The sequence below is a fragment of the Populus nigra genome, chromosome 5 (assembly GCF_951802175.1).
Source record: "Populus nigra chromosome 5, ddPopNigr1.1, whole genome shotgun sequence".
In the NCBI taxonomy this organism is placed as follows: domain Eukaryota; kingdom Viridiplantae; phylum Streptophyta; class Magnoliopsida; order Malpighiales; family Salicaceae; genus Populus; species Populus nigra.
In genome coordinates this window covers 3,177,814-3,195,880 of record NC_084856.1, presented here as the reverse complement: position 1 = coordinate 3,195,880, position 18,067 = coordinate 3,177,814, and the positions used below count along the sequence as shown (strand labels likewise).

Genomic DNA, 18,067 nt, shown 5'->3' with positions numbered 1-18,067 from the left:
TGACCAAGAATATACAGTCCAAGTGCTCGTAGACATGACTAGTTTACAGGCCAGGCATGTCTTCCGTTCGGTTCAAAGATTTTTTTTTGAAGTCACAGAAAAAAATATTTAAGTTATTGAGAATTATTTGATATTATTATTAAATTTAATATAATAATATCAAATTATCAACATGCATCTCTTAGTTCACTGGAATTAATCTTATTATAATGTGCAGGAAAGCAAATATCAGCCACTCTAGAGCTCGAGAGGATGCCAATGGATGCCTTCTAATTATCAGACCTGCTCTTGATCAGTTTGTCAAGCTCATGTCCAAGGCAATGCTAGTCATTCTTGGATTAAAGAATGCTAGATAATAATCCAAAGGTTAAAATTCATGAAGCACCAGATGAAAGATACGTGGAAAATTCAAGTTTGCAATTTAAACCAGTAAACTCTACTAGGATAGCAGAGACAAGGATGGCGAAGGGAATGCAACAAGGGTTTTTTCTCCATATGGATGACTAGCTTTAAAATGTTAAATTAGGGTCTGTTCATTACGAGGCTTGAGGCTTGATCAGCAGTTTAGCTCTCTCCTATTCCATTAATCCAGGCTCCTGCTTTCAAATAGAACCTCCCGAATTCAAATCTTCGTGAAGTTGATAATATTCACTTTATTCTGGCCATACATAAATTGCAACTTGTATCATTGGCAGGGATGAAGGATCGATAAACCTATTGGTGAGTGACGCATGCAGTCGCTTGTAGCAATATTTTCACTCGCTAGCAGCTTTGAAATTGGTTTTTCATGGTGTTTATGAATTTTTCTTGAAAATAATTTTATAAAAATATCCAGTTACACATGTTCTCTATATAAACTACTTTGTTAATAATTGGGTCGTTTGGTGTCCAAGGGATGCAAAGTTAGGGATCGAACGAGTAGTGAGTCGTGCTGGATCCGTTGAGGTGGAAAATCCATCATTCGTGTGGTGTACACGGGCCAGGGATTCTAGGCCAATTCGAAGGGATAGCCATGGCCTTGTGCCCCTGGGGATACATTCCTTTTCATTATAAAAATTCACTTTCTTCAATTTTCGGCACCATCTTTTCAAAATTTATTATTCTCTCTTTTTCTCTTCTCTTTTAAAACTTTAAGTTTCCCTCTATTTCTTTTTTCATTTTCACAATAAACTTATAGTAAAATAATTAATCCCTATATTTATATTAAGGTGAAAATATACACTTAATACTAATTGTTAAATTAATTTGAAAATCAGGGAGTCTTCTTTTCACGTTTTCTTTAACATAACTTTAAATTTGTTAATCCCTATATATATATTAATAATAATTTTAATGTATATAAAAAAAAATCATGATGATAAAAGCAGTATGATAGTTTAAAGATCAAATTTACAATCCATCCGTATAATGATTAGTTTTTATATTCAAGAACAAACAAAGAAAAAAGTGCATGCCATCTGCCTGCGTAAGTGAAAGGGGCGTTTGATATTTGATTAAATATTTTTATTGAATTTCAATTCGTTGCATTTTTAACAAAACACTTGCCTATAAATTAATTAGTTTACCACTGCATTTTTCTCTTTTAAGAGATGTAATAAGAATAAAGTTGCCCGACAATTCTTTAACCATCAAATTTTTATCCTTTCTTTTCAGATGATAATTTGGAGGATCATTATAATTATAATTATAATTACTAGAAATACTAAAAGAAAACGAGTAATATATATATATATATAAAGTTAAAAGATGTGGGCAAAATATTATTCCCTACTAACATTAATAATATGGAATTATTACGATAGTAATATATATTATTGTGTTTTTTTATTTATTTTGACTTTTTTTTTAGTTATTAATTTTTTAATTTAATCCTTGTTATATTAACAATATACTAAAAGAGCTTTCCCACGCCTTTTAATTATGCCTTTTAATTATACTTGTATATAATTATTATTATTATTATTATTATTATATATATATATATTTTATTTTATTGTTTTTTATGCCTTTATGGGTTTTTTTTTTCTTTTTTCTTTGTTTTCTTTCCTTTTAAATTTTTTTTGTTTAATTTAGTTTGTTAATGGTAAATTTTTTTATTTAGTTATCAGACTTTCAAGACACGGATCCTGAGTTTAACGGGTTAACCTGGTTTGACGAGTTAACCCTAAATTTTATTTTTTTGCTTTTTTTCTTTTTAATTAATTTTTTTTCATTTAGTTTAGTTTGTTAATGTTAAATTTCTTTCTATTTAATTATCAGACTTTCATGACACGTATCCCGAGCTTGACGGGCTAACCCAGTTAATTATGGGTTAACCCGTCAAATTTTTTTTTCTATTTAGTTATCAAACTTTTATGACGTGAATCTAAGGTTTGACGGGTTAACCCAGTTAATTTAGATTTTTTTTTCATTAGTTTTTTTTCTTCATGTTGGTTTTTTTCTTTATTTTTTTATTTTTAATTAATTTTTTTAATTACCACGCTTTTATAACACAACCTTGCAGCCAGACCCATATCCAAGACTATTGGGTTTGGTATTGCAGTCAGGCCCACTTAAACTTGGGTCTTTCAAGTTTAATGTTATTATAAATATTACTCTTAGATCAGGCGTTGCAGTTAAATCTAAGACTATTAGATATAGTTTTGCAAACAAATCTAATACTTTTAAATCTTGGCTTTTTTAATATTTTTTATGCAAAAAAAAATAACTCGCAGCATCACGCAGGTCATGTAACTAGTTATAAAACTAAAAGGTGGGGGGTATTATTTCTCCACACCCATTAGTACATAGTGTTTTTTTTCATTTTATCTTTTTTTCTTTGGTTATTGATTTTTTTTTTTAATTTAATCCTTATATAATGTGTTTATAGAGATTAAAAATTGATAATTTATTTTAGTTTACCTTTGATATGGTTATTGCAGTATAAAAAAAAATCTCAGCATTAAGTTGATATTAGAAAAATATTTTAGTATCGCAATATGGTTTATTTTTAAAAAGTTTAGTTAAATAAAAAATAATTTCAAAAAAAATTAAGCTATTAAACTTTATAGAATCAATTATTCGATTTGAGAGTTTGATGAGGTAACCTTGGTTGTCTCGATTTACAAATTTAATGAGGTAACCTTTTAAAAACTACAATTTAATATTTAAAGCTTTTTATTTTTTATTTTTGGTCACTGATTTTTAGTGTTTCATCATTCATGTCTGAGTCTATTTTATATTTTAGTTCTTATAAATTGAGACGAGAGAGTTGTTATAAAATAAAAGAGGAGAGATAAAATGATTAGTCTATAACATTGTAGCCACCAAATATAAGTAAAAATTGTTCATTTTGCCTTGACGCCCAAGTCATAGATATTATGGACTAAACAATATGCTTGACTCGACACTTTTTTTATTCTTAAAAATTATTTGGTTATCATTAAATATTGATTTTCAGTTTCATCTTCCCCTGTGATGCTCACACTATTTTAGTCCAAATAATTTGTTTGGATTTGCACGCTAAATCTTATTTGTGATATCAAAAAATATCCTATCATTAAATTCATGCTTGATTATGTAAAGAAAGATTCAATTCAATATAATAATAATTATCAATTATAACACAAAAAAAACCTTTTTTTCCTTTCCAATGTTCATGGGGCGTGAAAAAACTACAATTTGGTCTCTAAATTTTATTTTATTTTAGCTCTTGTTTTTTAGGATTTCATGTTTTAGTCCTAAATTTTATTTATTATGTGTTTCAGTCCTTTAAATTTTAGAATAAAGAGAGAAAGCCATTAAAAAATAAGAGTGGAGAAAAAACATCAATTAATCACAATTTTACAATAAAAAATATTAATTTTAGTGCGAATAAATTTGTTTTGAAGAGAGTGACTCAACAAAAATAGTGTTTTAAATATCATGAAAAGTACATCGAGATTTAAAAAATATTTTTTACCCAGTTGGATTTTAGATTTTTAAAATCACTGCAGACTATTTTTGAAAAATACAGTTAGAAAAGGCTTTTCTTTTCTGCTCACGGATGTGGAATTATTAATGTTAAAGTTTTCTTGTTAATATTAACGTTAATGTCGGTATTAATTATTAATATTGACGTTCATGTTAAAGATTCTCATAAATTCTCTGCAAATAAAATATGGTTGGAATATTTTGAAATCCCAAGGGAGTAACTTTTACTGCCGTAAATATGCGATAGATGGCGGCAATGGTAAAAAGGCTTACCGTATTACGTGGCGACTTGGGGTAGCAGTACCATCGATTACACGAATAAATAATAAAATCAAATCAAATTAAATTTAAAATTCCCTTTAAAAATAAAGTTGGAGAGTGAGACGCCGCGACACAAACGCCTCCCCTCTACCTCCACGCACCTCTCACTCTCCTGCCTATTCTCCCAGAACCTTGTCACCCCTTGAAGTACAACATATTCACCAAAATACCACTCTAAAGTGTAAAATCTCACTAAATCCTCCATCCTTGCAAGCTCCGGTAACCGATCACCGGACCCAAAATCAAACACCATGCAGCCGGGAGAGACAGTTTTCCGGTCAGCTCTTGACAAACCCCTACACCAGCTAACAGAAGATGATATTTCTCAGGTCACTCGCGAAGATTGCCGCCGTTACCTCAAAGAAAAAGGTCTCTCTAGCTTAAGTATAGTAGTAGCGAGTCATTATTTTTGAGTTTTCTGTCGTTTTAACCCGTGTTGGTGGTGGTGTCCGTACAAAAAAAAGGTATGAGAAGGCCGTCGTGGAACAAATCGCAGGCAATACAGCAAGTGATTTCACTCAAAACACTCCTCGAAGCGACGCCGGAGACTGAATCTCCAAGGCGACGACTCTACATTCCCCGCCCTCCTCCTCATCCTCCTGATAACACTACTCGTGTGCGTTTCTCTGCCGTTAAACCCTCTGTCTTTCCTTTTCTTATTTTATTTTTATTAAATAAATGAAAAGTTAAGGACTGCTTTACTTTATCTTCTTCTTCTTCTTCTTCTAATTCTAATTAGAATATATAATGTGTATTTGTAGGTCCCTCCAAATTCCTCTGTTTCAGAGAGGGGAGCAAGTACTGAAACGCCGATCTCGGTGCCAGCCGAGGAGCCAGTTCCGTGCCGGCAACACGATCCTCCAAATCCCGATGTTCTTGCCGATCCTCTGCCTCCTGTCCATGCTGCCGTCACCGAGAATGCTTCGGTTTCACCAAGGTTGTTCCTTCTTTTGTTTATGCTAGTAATGCATAAGACAGCCTTATTATTGTTGTTTTTTTTTCTTTAAAAAAAATCCTTACTGCGGGCAAAAACTTATTATTGATTTTGTTAGTCAAGTTAGTGATGATGATTACCTTATTATTGATTTTGTTAGTCAAGTAAGTGATGATGATTACAGTGCCAACGCCGGCATGTTTGACTAAAATGTGGATAGTGTGTGCTTGCTTTTGGTGTGGATTAACATGTATTGTTCTAGACCATGACGGGCAGTCAAAAACAGTGTTTCAACTGTTGACTTTGTTTGGTGCTATAATGTTTGTATAATCCTGCTTGTTAGTTTTTGGCTACGTGTGGGGTGTTTTATTTCATTTTTACTGTTGTCGAGAAGTAAAATGTAGTTATGTTTGTTTGTGTCTTGGCTAAAGTTGAAAGCATGATGATTCAAATGGGTTTGAACTTTGAAAATTATTGGGTTTCGGTGTCGTCTTCATCAACATCTCTTTTTTTCTGATAAAAGTACTTTGTTATGTGCATAGCATGTTATTGTAAGCCACCATTTGAGCAGAGGAGCTGAATCAACATGCGTGATAAAGGGTGTTGGCGCTAAACATGGTGATCATAGAACTAGACCTCTTAATTGTATAGGTTTTTTTGAAAGTTTGAGCTATCAGTTGGAGACTATTCTGATGTCAGATTAGAATAGTTAGGGATGAGACTCTTTTATGAAGTCTTCATGCCAGCATATGCCATTATTTCGGCATATAGTCTGCAGACAATTTTTTGCCAACATTATAGGAGAAAATATTATCTAGCAGATAGATGTATTGATGTAGCTTTTAGCTAGATGCTGTACTGGCTAGGACTAAGAGGATCTTCTCCGTTGTCTATTGTGGTGTTTTGAAGAAATCTTCATGTTCCGAATTATGATTCACTGTTTAAGCAATGCTAGTTGTCTTATTGTACTCTCACACAACTAGCATTACTGTGGGGTATTATTTTAATCTCTTGGATTATACTTCTCTATGTTGTGGTAAAAACCAGTAACTGAAGTTCAACAAACTGAAAAATCTGTTATAATATGTCAGAACTACAGGCATGGCAAAAGAATCAGCAGGACAGATGGCAATTTTTTACTGTGGGAAGGTAAACGTCTATGATGATGTACCGAGAGACAAGGTGATGAAAGCTCTTTCTTTTCTGTAAATACGGTGCAGTGTATATAAAGTACATTGGCCTTCTAAAGTGATTGTTTGCAGGCGCAAGCAATAATGCATCTTGCTGCAAGCCCATTTGCTCCACCTCAGGATGCTTCTTCAGATGTAATTCCGACATTAAGGCCTTTACAATGCCAGTTAGAAACTCCAGGTGTCAAAGCTGCTCCAAATTCAATTGTGGCGAACTTTCCAACCCTGCCAACAGGTTGGTTATTGAGTAGTATTAAGGTGTTTTTTAGATGCTATAGATTACTGTTATGTTTGCAAGTCAAATCCTACGTGAGTTCAGTTTCATTTCCTTATGTATTTCAGGGCTCCACACACCCGTGCACACAAATTAAAGCTTTGTTTTTATATTATTGGATAAATGGCAATCATTTTCATCCAGAAGCGCAAACCTTTATTAACTAGTTGTCATGCTTATACTTTAAGTGAAAGGGGCAGATAGTGGTCAGATTCTCTGGGAAGAAAGCAACATAGCTCGTGAAGACAACCTAGGTAAATACTAGTCATCTCATAAAAAAATCCTGTTTGTTTGATTGGTAGATGTCTATCACACCTTTTTTCACAAACTTTTACTCTTATATTGCCACAGTAAGCATCTTAATCATAGTCTTGCCTTATTGATTTGATTCAAATGTTTAAGTAAAACCAGTTCACATTTTGTGGCACATCTTTCTGAACTTATTTATGTTCCATCATACTTATGTGTGGAAACAAGAACCCCATCCCAACTCATTATGTGAAATGTTATTGAAACTTCAATTCCCCGTGTAATGTCAACGCATGTTGATGATAACACCATCTTATCATGTTGGCATGGGGTTGATTCTCCTTTCCTTTTCTAATCTGCCTCCTTGGTTTCTGTACCAGCACTGTTTAGTGTTTAATAATTAATGACATCGCCCCATTTTCCTTCACTATGATAGTCACTCTTCTCTTCCTTGTCTTCTTCCTTTTTTCCTTTCAAATTTTTTTAGAAGGCTCTACAAGCAGAAAAGCATCCTTACAAAGATATTTTGAGAAGAAGAAAGACAGGTATCATAAATTGTTCATATACTTTTCATTGCAACAAAATAAATGCACAAGCAGTCTATTTTTCTTTGTTATTTGGTGCTCATACCCTGTTAGGTGAAGGTTCAAGAACAAGAGAAAGGTGGCAGTGCCTTCTGCTAGCTTGGACGTCTACTTAAGCCATCTGGTTGGAGATCAAATCTCAAATGATCATTGGAACCTAAATGATGCCTGCTCTCCTTCCCAACCCAGGCCTCCCCAAACGCCTAACCGGTGCAACTCTGTTGACAATGTAGCAAAAAATGGCATCCTCAAAGCTGACCTTAACAACAAAGGTGATGCAGATTTATCTTGTTGTCTTGACTTTAGTTCCAAGCAGATTAATGCGTGGTGCTTATGCTTGGGATGTTGAAGATGAGGTTTTCTTTAGCAAATTAACACTATATAACAAAAATTGTGACCTGAATACAAATATCTGTCCTGACTCTCAGTGCTGAGGAAAAAATGTGCCCTGCTGTGTTCTGATTACTAATTTGAAACTGCATTGCCTATCAAAACTCTTAGAAAATATGACATACACTGTCCCATTAAATTATTGGTTCTTTACTTAAAGCACCGATTGGAAAAGATGCAGCATATTGTTGAGTTTTTGAAAATACATGTTAACTGACAGAAACAGAAAAGAATTGTTAGCGCCTGGATGCACTAATCTTTTTATCAGACGGGCATTACTCTATAGACAATTGAGTGTTGTTATTATTTATATTGCATTCTTAAAGTGAAACCATTGTCCCGGTGTTAATTCATAAGCTATTTGACTGATGAGTTCTGATTGTGGTGTTACAGATGTACCAGAAATCTGAAATCTGAATACATGGAGGATGAATCTGTTGCACAGCATGCGGTTCGTTCTTTTGAGCAAGGAATCGCGTCGATCGCTATCCGATGACCCATTTTGATATCAATCAAGGCAGTAGAGTTTAGCTCCCTTGGAAGGGTTTGTACTATAAGGTAAATAGCTTGTTGTAGTAACTGCGGCCATTTTAAAGTTATTAATGAGGAAACAAATTAGAAGAGAAGATCTATCAACCCTTGTCCACCCTTGCATGTATCCATTTTAAAGTGTTAGAGCCTGCAAGACTTGATAAGCTGACAGGCAAAATATACACGTAACATGGAGTTTGAATTGATGCCTAAAGATTGGCATCTGGTCCTGATTTCCAGATTAGACGAATTAAAGTATTGAGGCATGATGGGAACGCGAAACTGGGACGTCAAGTCTGCCCATCATATCACCATGAAGGAAGATTTTGAGTGGTTCTGAAGACGACCCATGAATGACCCGAAGGTAGGGCATTAGGATAAGTGAGAGAGATGTCCTGGTTAACAAATGTGACTGCATTGGCGACCATTTGGCCTAGCGAGTGAAAACGATGTATGCTTTTGGATGATCATAAGGCAAACGAATCTAAACCCACCACGCACTGCCCCCACGATTTGTCTAAATTTCAACCATTGTGGCAATCCAGAATAATTCCTAGGTGATGTCCCCACCACTCTGTGGCATTTTCGCACCCTACTATTTAGCCTTTTTCTCATTCCTTTTTTTTTATCCTGTTTTAACACTTGATGATACGTGCATGACACTTGATATAATTAATGAATGGCGTGGGTCAGTTATTTCCTTAAAGGTACTCCAATGGTGATATTATTAGCATTTGAATTTTCTGTGCGCGTCATTTCCTTGCCAATCCACTACACCACTGAGGCTCCCTCTTCTCTTGATTGCGTGTTTGTTGTTTCCAGGGCATCCATTAAACTACTAGTAATTGGAAATGCTGCCGGGATCATGTTTATTAAAAATTAAAAATTAAATTTTTTTCAAAAATATATATATTTTTTAATATATTTTCAAATAAAAAACACTTCAAAATTTAACCGATATTATTTTTTTCAGACACCATTTTATCATGTCACCTTTTTTTTTTTCACCTCTACCGTTTGGTGGCTGATTTTTAAATTACCATAGAATCGAGATATTGAGATTGAAGTATACGATAATGCAAAGGTTTGTATATAGGCTAGGATTTGATTATTTAGAGAAGACATAAAGCAGGTGCACTAGCTTGTTAAAAAAAAACGTAGCGGTTGCGTTGCTAAGATGTCACAGGAACATGATAAAGCCTCTGCTTGCTTCCATTGTTTTTTTTCCTTTTAAAACTCTACCAACTTGGAAGAGGTGAGAATACTTACCTGACAGTAGAATTAAGACAAAAACAAAAGGAAGAGTGAACTGAAATGCTAACTGGTAAAGCCCTCAATTACAAGCCACAGAACAGGATTGGGGTTGGGCTGTTGGCATTCAACGACCAATCAAATCGTAGCGGTATAAGGGAAGAGAAGAGAAGTGGGGGATAGTGTGGTTTGCCACTCGCTGGTTGTAAGAAGGAGCATGTGCTGCTGATCGTTTCTTAATTGCAACGGGAGTCTCTTCGATGTAAACCACTCGTACCTACGTTTACAACAATTTCGAGGAGGTATTAGCTTTCCCTTATAACTCGTAATCTGATTTTGAATTTTGATTTGAATTGAAAAGGATAGACTTGTCCGGATTATTCGAGCCGACTAAGTCAATACCAAGAATTTTATTAAAAAAACAAAATAATTTTATTTTTATAATATTAATAATATTTTATGTGTTTTTGAAAATTATAAATGTAAAATAGATTATAGAATGATTTATAATGTATATTATTACACGCATAACAAAGTTGGGATATAAATTATAAATTTTTTTAAAATATAAAATTTAAATATAAAAATAACTAAACTATAGAATAATCATGATAAATTTTTCATTCCAAGTCAAACCCTGAATTGATCCTAAATTGAATCTATCAACTATGATTTTCCTCAATGATAGCATTTTGCCAGCTAATGGCGGTACGAGCAGCATTTCAATCTTTCGATCATGGGTGTCCTATACTTTGAATTGGAACTTCTAACACTAGCTGTAAACATTCAACAAAAGAATCCTTAGTATTTTGAAAAATAATTATGAGGAAATGATAGATATTGTTTTTTAAAATGATTTTTATTTGGAAATATATTAAATTAATATATTTTTTATTTTTTAAAATCTATGTTAACATCAATATATAAAAACAATCTAAAAAATAATTAAAACAAAAATAAAATATTTAAAATTCTTGAAAAGCTTAATTAAACCGCGCTCCGAGACGGTGATATGCTTTGTGCCCTGTTGTCGGCCCAAAAGAAGAAGAAAAAAACACCTTTTGTTTCGGATTACATTTCGATTTGTTAAGAACTACCACTTGGTAACCGGCTGTGGTTCAGGGAAAAATTAAATTATAGCTCTGTGTTCGGTGTGAGTGTCGCACAGAATATTTGCTCTGCCTTTACTTAATTTCTGATTAACCATAATTCAATCACCCAATAAATTCAAGAGGACCCCACAATAATTGTTGTCATCTAGACAATCTCAACTACAAGATGCCAAAGCTTCTGTTCTGTAATAGCATGCCTTTCTCGATCCACACCAAAAATAAATAATTTTTTAAAGAAAAATACTATTTTATCATACGACGTCGATTACCCTGTTAATTATGTCCAAATTATCGAAATCCTTAAAAATGAATTATTTACATTTTTTATATATATAATTTTTTCGATTTTCCCATTAGTTCTTGTGCTTCCAAGCTACAAAAATTTCTCTCCGGTCTCCAACGACAACAAAATTTAGAGAGAGAGAGAGAGAGAAGCAGAAAAAGGAAAAAACTTTCCCTTTAACCGAACAAAAAAGAGTTATCAAAAGTGGGAATTAAGAATTTTTTCCCTTTGGATTCCTTCACTTTGATCACTCTGCAACTTCCTCAGCTTTTGTTCGTTCAATCTCTGGTTTCCCTCTTCAAATTCAAAGCCACTAGAGCTCAGCTGCGTCACTCTCGTCTTCTCATTTTATTGTCAACTATTCCTTGTTCTAGTTTCTCATTTTGTGTTTTTTTTTTAAGGGATACGAAGTGGGTTGGGTTTGGTTTGCCTTTTTTGGTAGAGAAATTAAGGTAGCTGTTGGTGGGTGGGTCTTACGTCTTTTCTGCTATCTTTCATTTTCTTGTTGAAGGTGACTGACGATTTTTGTTGTGTAATTGAAGATTAGATTTCAAGTTATTTTCTTTCTATATCTGTGCATTTGAGCCAACCCAAGAGGGATCTGTAAGATTGTGATTGCCATAAAACCTCCCTTTTCTGGTTTGTATTTACTTATTCAGTGAAACCTTTTCCACGCGATAGTTAGCCTGTTGTTTTGTAATTTTGTGAACTGTTATTTAGATAAGGAATTGTTGTTCTGTGGGGTTGGAAGATCTATCAGCTAAGTGTAGTGATGTGTATTCACAAGCAACAGTTTAGGCTTTATATTTGTTTGCTTTGTATTGCCAAATCTTAGGTTCATTTCAGTTGGGGAGAACGAGGAGGGGGAGAGAGAGAGAGAGAGAGAGATTAGAAAGAGTGGGGATAATACCTATCTGACTACTGTGGAGATCTGGGACTTGTTTATAGCCCCATGAGGTCTTCCTTTACCTCTGAGTCCTGTAAGGAATCACAGCTCAATTCCTTAAATCCACAGTCATGGCTTCAAGTTGAAAGAGGGAAGCTTTCCAAATTATCCTCCCAGTCTTCTACCTCTCCTACTTCTTCACCATCCATGTAAGTTTTTCTTTACATCTGTTGTGGTTTCCATAACTAAAAAATGTTAAAGTTTTTATATTTGATTTCAATAGATTGAGATTTCCTTTTCTTGTTGGGTTAATTAGAGAATCATTTATCAAGGTCCCTGAACCACCTGTGCAACCATTCTTTAAACCTGGTGATTATGTAGAAGTTTTAGCTCAGATTCATGAAGAACTTGAATCCTGTTCTCCGCAAGAGAGGTCAAATCTCTATTTATTTCAATATCAACTGTTTAAAGGCCTTGGTGAAGCCAAATTGATGCGAAGAAGTCTCCGCTCAGCTTGGCTGAAGGGCAGCACTGTGCATGAGAAGCTTATATTTGGGGCATGGTTAAAGTTTGAGAGACAAGGAGAGGAGCTTATTTCGGATTTGCTTGCAACATGTGGTAAATGCGCACAAGAGTCCGGTCAAATAGATGTTTCCTCCGACCTTGATTTTGATATAAGTTCAAGTTCCCGTGAGACAGTTTCAATGATGAATGGCAGCCATATTTTAAGAAGTGTCTCTTTTAAAATTGGAGATGAGAAAATAGTTTGTGATAGACAGAAAATTGCCAGCCTTTCTGCACCATTTCATGCCATGCTTAATGGATGTTTCTCTGAGTCACTTTGTGAACACATAGATTTATCTGAAAACAACATATCGCCTCTGGGTTTTAGGGCAATAAGTGAGTTCAGCATAACTGGTAGTTTGAATGAAGAATCTCCAAATGTATTGTTGGAAATGTTGATTTTTGCAAATAAATTTTGTTGTGAAAGGCTAAAAGATGCGTGCGATAGGAAACTTGCATCTTTAGTGTCTTCCAGAGATGATGCTGTAGAGCTCATGGAATGTGCCCTTGAAGAGAACTCTCCTGTCCTTGCTGCATCATGTTTACAAGTTTTCTTACAGGATCTACCTGATTGCTTGAACGATGATCGGGTAGTGGAAATTTTTAGCCATGCTAATAAACAAGAGAAAACGATCATGGTTGGGCCAGCCTCATTTTCATTATATTGTTTATTAAGTGAAGTTGCTATGAACCTTGATCCTCAGTCCGATAAAACAGCTTGTTTTCTGGATCAGTTGGTAGAGTCAGCAGAAACTAACCGACAGAAGCTGTTGGCTTTTCATCAACTTGGATGTGTACGGCTCTTGAGGAAAGAGTATGATGAAGCTGAGTGTCTTTTTGAGGCAGCTTTAAATGCTGGCCATATATATTCTGTATCAGGCTTGGCTAGGCTGGGTCGCATCAGAGGTCACAGGCTTTGGGCTTTTGACAAGCTCAGTTCTGTGATTTCATCTGGTACTCCACTTGGATGGATGTACCTGGAGAGGTCCTTGTGTTGTGAGGGTGATAAGAGGTGGGAAGACCTTGAAAAAGCAACTGAGCTGGACCCAACCCTAACTTACCCCTACATGTATCGGGCTGCTGCTTTGATGAGGAGACAGAATGTTCAAGCTGCACTGGCAGAAATCAATAGAATTCTTGGTTTTAAACTCGCATTAGAATGCTTGGAGCTCCGGTTCTGTTTCTATCTAGCTCTTGAGAATTATCAAGCAGCAATTTGTGATGTTCAGGCAATTCTCACTCTCTCCCCTGATTATAGGATGTTTGAGGGACGGGTGGCAGCATCCCAACTCCGTACCCTTGTGCGTGAGCATGTTGAGAATTGGACAACAGCAGATTGTTGGCTGCAATTGTATGATAGGTGGTCTTCAGTTGATGATACAGGGTCCCTCTCAGTCATATACCAGATGCTTGAATCTGATGCAGCCAAAGGTGTTCTATATTTCAGGCAGTCTTTGCTTCTCCTTAGGTATGCTCTTAAATTTTAATAGTTTACAGGCATTGCTGCTTAAAATAATTTCCAGGGTCCAGACTTTGTTGACGAGTTAGCTAGCACGTGTGTCCCCTACCTTATGGCATATGCAACCTCTAAATGAATGCACCTAATGAACAATATCCGAACATTGTGACAGTGGATAGCCTATGGTTTCCTTCTCCTTTCTTTTTTTGTCTTATTATGTTGTCAATAATGAGAATCAGTTTATAAGCTTATTTTCTTTACTCAGCATTCTTTTCTCCAAAACATGTTTCTTTAATTTTCTTGACAAGATGTACTTTTCACAGTGGGTATGGCTTATGATTCCTTATAGCACAATGTTCACTTGTATATAGTTTCTATATTGGAGGTTAGTAAGATTATGGTTGACTAGGATTGCCTATAAACCCTATCTGAACATGATCAGGTTGAACTGTCCTGAGGCAGCCATGCGGAGTTTACAATTAGCCCGTCAACATGCATCAACTGAACATGAACGTCTAGTTTATGAAGGTTGGATCTTGTATGATACGGGTCATTGCAATGAAGGGCTTCAAAAAGCTGAGGAGTCTATCAACATCAAGAAGTCCTTTGAGGCCTTCTTCCTTAAAGCCTATGCATTGGCTGACTCTAGTCTGGATCCATCTTGCTCTTCAACTGTTATTTCCCTCCTTGAAGAAGCTCTCAAGTGCCCTTCGGACAGATTGCGCAAGGGCCAGGTATGGTTTTCCTGTCCCCTACTTTTTCTTTGAAATGGGAATTGCTGGCATTTGGTAGCAGTCATTAGCAACTTTAATCAATTACACTAGTGTAGTTTTTGTCAAGGTTTTCTGGTGATAATACCTAGGGCAGGTCTTACTGATTTATAAAAAGAGAAACAATAAGAGAAAGAACAAAAAATCTTGTGCTTGTGTCAAAAACATTGCAGCAGATCATTTTTGGTGATTGGGCAGATTCTGCTATGATTGGCTACTATTGATTGGTAGGTGATAGAGTGAAATGTGCTACCATTGGCTACAATTGATTGGTTGGTGATAGAGCAGCGCAGCAGTTCAATCAAGGTATATACAGTGGTGACTTCACTGGTAGTTACTGATGCTCCAAGGTATTTGAGACAGCATGGTCCAAAAAGTAAACACGCTAACTAGACAAGATTTAGGTATTCTGCCTTAATAAATTACTGTAAAGAAATTGCTTCCTAAAGTCTGCTTGGAAAATGTCAAACTTTGGAAGGTGACATATGAAGCTGGTTAGAATCCTTGGAGTGGTATTCATTTAAAAAAAAGCCTAAAAAACTAAGAAAAGAATTCATGGAGTGGTGGTCATTTTTTGGGTGCATAACATGTATTGAAGTGCAGATTCATGTGCCTCTGTTTTTAAACTCTGTTTTAGATAAACTATTTTGTATCTCAAAATGAGAGTCATAGAATTATGAACACCTGCAGTTCATTCTGGGGTGGCCCTCGTTGGAAAAGTACTCAATAACTGGTGAGGCGCTGTTGTGCTGTTTCTTAGAAGGGTGGTTTGTCTTCACTGTTTCCAATATGTTTGACTGTGGAGAAGCCACTGTACATGAGCCTAGAGCACCCTTATGTGTTGCATGAAGGAGGTTAGCCTTACTGGCAGAGTTGAACTTAAAGTGGCTCCAGTGGTATGAGATAGATCATGTATGCAATGTTTATTCGTAATTCTTTGAGACCTTGGTGTCAGAATGGTCTTGGTTTATTTACTTGTAAGATTTTGTATGACGCCCATTTCATTTTCCCTTTGGGCCCAAATCTGAATTGGTAGTTTCCTGGGTAGAATGATGAATCACTTATCATTTATCATTGCATTCTGCATCTGGCATTATGTTAAGGTCCTAATATATGTAAGCAAGCCTGTGCTAATATTTTAGTTCTTGAAACTTTATTTGTTAGGCACTCAACAATCTTGGAAGTGTCTATGTCGACTGTGGGAAATTAGACTTGGCAGCTGATTGTTACATCAATGCCCTTAAGATCAGGCATACCAGAGCACACCAAGGACTTGCTCGAGTACATTTTCTAAGAAATGAAAAGACTGCTGCATATGAGGAAATGACGAAACTGATTGAGAAAGCCCAAAACAATGCATCTGCCTATGAGAAGAGGTCGGAGTATTGTGATCGGGAACTTACGAAAGCAGACCTTGAGATGGTTACGCAATTAGACCCCCTTCGAGTGTACCCTTACAGATACCGAGCTGCAGGTCTGATGCAACCCCACCCCCTGTACTGTTGAATAAAACAGAGTACCACAATTAGTTTGGGATGTAGAACTGAGCTTGAAAGAAAGGGTTTTTTTCTTCTTTTTTTTTTAAATATCACTTAGCTCAAAGCTCATTGATACTGAAGCTGCATTGTGCTATTTGTTGGGCAGTGTTAATGGACAGCCACAAGGAGAAAGAAGCCATTGCAGAACTATCGAGGGCAATTGTATTCAAAGCAGACCTTCACCTTCTGCACTTGCGGGCGGCTTTTCATGAGCACACAGGTGATGTATTGGCTGCTCTACGTGACTGCCGTGCTGCTCTCTCTGTGGACCCAAACCACCGAGAGATGCTGGAACTTCATAACAGAGTGAACAGCCATGAGCCCTGAATTCACAAGGACCCAAAATCATCGAATGCATATAACAAATACTACCGAGCATGTTAACGTCCGTGTCACATTTTTTTTTCTTTTTTCTTTTTTCTTTTAGTAATTAATGCTTTTACATTTTTGTAATTTAATTTAATCAATATCTTAAAATATCCATGTTCTTTCCATTATGGCATATGAACAAACAGGGTAGTCTATGAAGCAATTGATTTAACGCTATCTTTCTCCAATTTCAAACGTTGTGACATCGTCCACGCAGAATTGAAAGATAAAAGCGTTGTGGAAAGCAAGAAAAATCTCAAAGCTTGATGCTGCATGGATGACAGGCACCGACATGTAGCAGTCATCGATAGTGTGGGTCAATTATTGGTGTTCATTGATGAGCTTTTCCTCTCTCAGGAGAATACTAGAGATGTGAGCACCTTACCTCGTTGAACCTCTTAGGAAACAGAAAGGCAGACCACAAGGTGCAGATGTTCCCTAGCATCTTATTTTGCTGGCGTTGAACTGTCAGGGACACTTTATATCTTATTTTGTGACTCATGCTTTAGGCCTTTCTTTTTCCTTTTCTTCTGAGTTCTTTTAATCTAAAATCCAAAACATCCCGAAAGCGAAATATGTTTTTCTAAAGCCACTTAGAAGTTAAAAGTTACACAAAAAAATTAAGTTTTTGGATTTTTAGATCTATATAGTATATATAAAAGCATCTTGCATCTTAACAGCATGTATCGCCATCACATAAAACATGATTCTACCTGTGACCCTGAAGTTTTATTTGTTTTTGTATTTTAAAATTATTAAAAAAAACATAATTTTTTTATTTTAAATTAATATTTTTTATATTTTCAGATTATTTTGATACACTGATATTAAAAATAATTTTTAAAAATAAAAAAATTATTATTTTAATATATTTTCAAGTAAAAAATACTTTAAAAAACAATCACAACCACATTTCTAAATAGCCAATTAGCAATTAAACATTTAACCCGATGGCATGTAAGTTTTCTAACATACAAAAACAGAAGCCTAAAATTAAAGCAAAATTAAAACTTTTAAATGGTTAGATTAGCGTTTTCTAGTTTAGGTAGGTAAATTGAAAATGCCTCTACCTAGGACATCGTGTTTGGGTAATTACCATAATTACCGGGTGGTATTGTTTTTTATAACTACTAGATAGCGAAAGGTTACTGTTCTGAAATAAAAGGATGAAAATAATAAAAATAAAAATATATTTAGTTTGAGAGACGGACATTAAAATAAATTTATTTATGAAATAATATTGGAGTGAAGTTTTGTACTTAAAAAACATGAGATGATATTTCTTCAGAGATAATATTTATTATTTTTTATTTTTAAAATATCCTTGTAAAAAACTTTTAAATCCAAAATTATTTAACTAAAATATATAAAAATAAAAATAATTATTATTATAATTTTAAAACTTAATTCG

General features: G+C 35.0%; 2 protein-coding genes across 8 annotated transcripts; both read left to right on the top strand.

Moving 5' to 3' along the window:
* Positions 1 to 4,321: 4,321 nt before the first annotated feature.
* Positions 4,322 to 8,519, top strand: LOC133693809 (protein TIFY 4B-like). 3 transcript variants are annotated; one of them, XM_062115132.1, is made up of 9 exons: positions 4,322 to 4,641; positions 4,737 to 4,888; positions 5,034 to 5,209; positions 6,298 to 6,388; positions 6,469 to 6,631; positions 6,859 to 6,924; positions 7,407 to 7,464; positions 7,564 to 7,775; positions 8,287 to 8,519. In XM_062115132.1, the coding sequence occupies exons 1-9, from the start codon at positions 4,524 to 4,526 to the stop codon at positions 8,301 to 8,303; spliced, it is 1,053 nt and encodes a 350-aa protein (XP_061971116.1). In that variant the 5' UTR covers positions 4,322 to 4,523; the 3' UTR covers positions 8,304 to 8,519. The 3 variants fall into 3 exon arrangements, with proteins under 3 accessions (XP_061971116.1, XP_061971117.1, XP_061971118.1); XM_062115133.1 differs by lacking the exon at positions 6,859 to 6,924; XM_062115134.1 differs by lacking the exon at positions 8,287 to 8,519 and having other exon boundaries at positions 7,558 to 7,695.
* A 2,598-nt stretch (positions 8,520 to 11,117) lies between these two features.
* LOC133694648 (ETO1-like protein 1) lies at positions 11,118 to 16,781 on the top strand. 5 transcript variants are annotated; one of them, XR_009842322.1, is made up of 5 exons: positions 11,118 to 12,165; positions 12,273 to 13,988; positions 14,422 to 14,713; positions 15,440 to 15,661; positions 15,914 to 16,081. XR_009842322.1 is itself a non-coding variant. In XM_062116269.1 (5 exons), the coding sequence occupies exons 1-4, from the start codon at positions 12,023 to 12,025 to the stop codon at positions 15,596 to 15,598; spliced, it is 2,310 nt and encodes a 769-aa protein (XP_061972253.1). In that variant the 5' UTR covers positions 11,118 to 12,022; the 3' UTR covers positions 15,599 to 15,645; positions 15,914 to 16,081. The 5 variants fall into 5 exon arrangements, 2 of the variants coding, with proteins under 2 accessions (XP_061972253.1, XP_061972252.1); XM_062116269.1 differs by having other exon boundaries at positions 15,440 to 15,645; XR_009842323.1 differs by lacking the exon at positions 15,440 to 15,661 and adding an exon at positions 14,981 to 15,055 and having other exon boundaries at positions 11,124 to 12,165.
* The last annotated feature ends 1,286 nt before the right edge of the window (positions 16,782 to 18,067 follow it).

What these genes read in the sequence shown, in the direction of transcription:
- LOC133694648 (XM_062116268.1), top strand. Translation starts at nt 12,023, where the DNA reads ATGAGGTCTTCCTTTACCTCTGAGTCCTGTAAGGAATCACAGCTCAAT. An exon ending in CCTACTTCTTCACCATCCAT is followed by an intron (nt 12,166 to 12,272) that starts GTAAGTTTTTCT and finishes TGGGTTAATTAG; the next exon opens with AGAATCATTTATCAAGGTCC. An exon ending in ACAGATTGCGCAAGGGCCAG is followed by an intron (nt 14,714 to 15,913) that starts GTATGGTTTTCC and finishes TTTATTTGTTAG; the next exon opens with GCACTCAACAATCTTGGAAG.
- LOC133693809 (XM_062115132.1), top strand. Translation starts at nt 4,524, where the DNA reads ATGCAGCCGGGAGAGACAGTTTTCCGGTCAGCTCTTGACAAACCCCTA. An exon ending in AATGCTTCGGTTTCACCAAG is followed by an intron (nt 5,210 to 6,297) that starts GTTGTTCCTTCT and finishes ATAATATGTCAG; the next exon opens with AACTACAGGCATGGCAAAAG. An exon ending in TTTGAGAAGAAGAAAGACAG is followed by an intron (nt 7,465 to 7,563) that starts GTATCATAAATT and finishes TGTTAGGTGAAG; the next exon opens with GTTCAAGAACAAGAGAAAGG.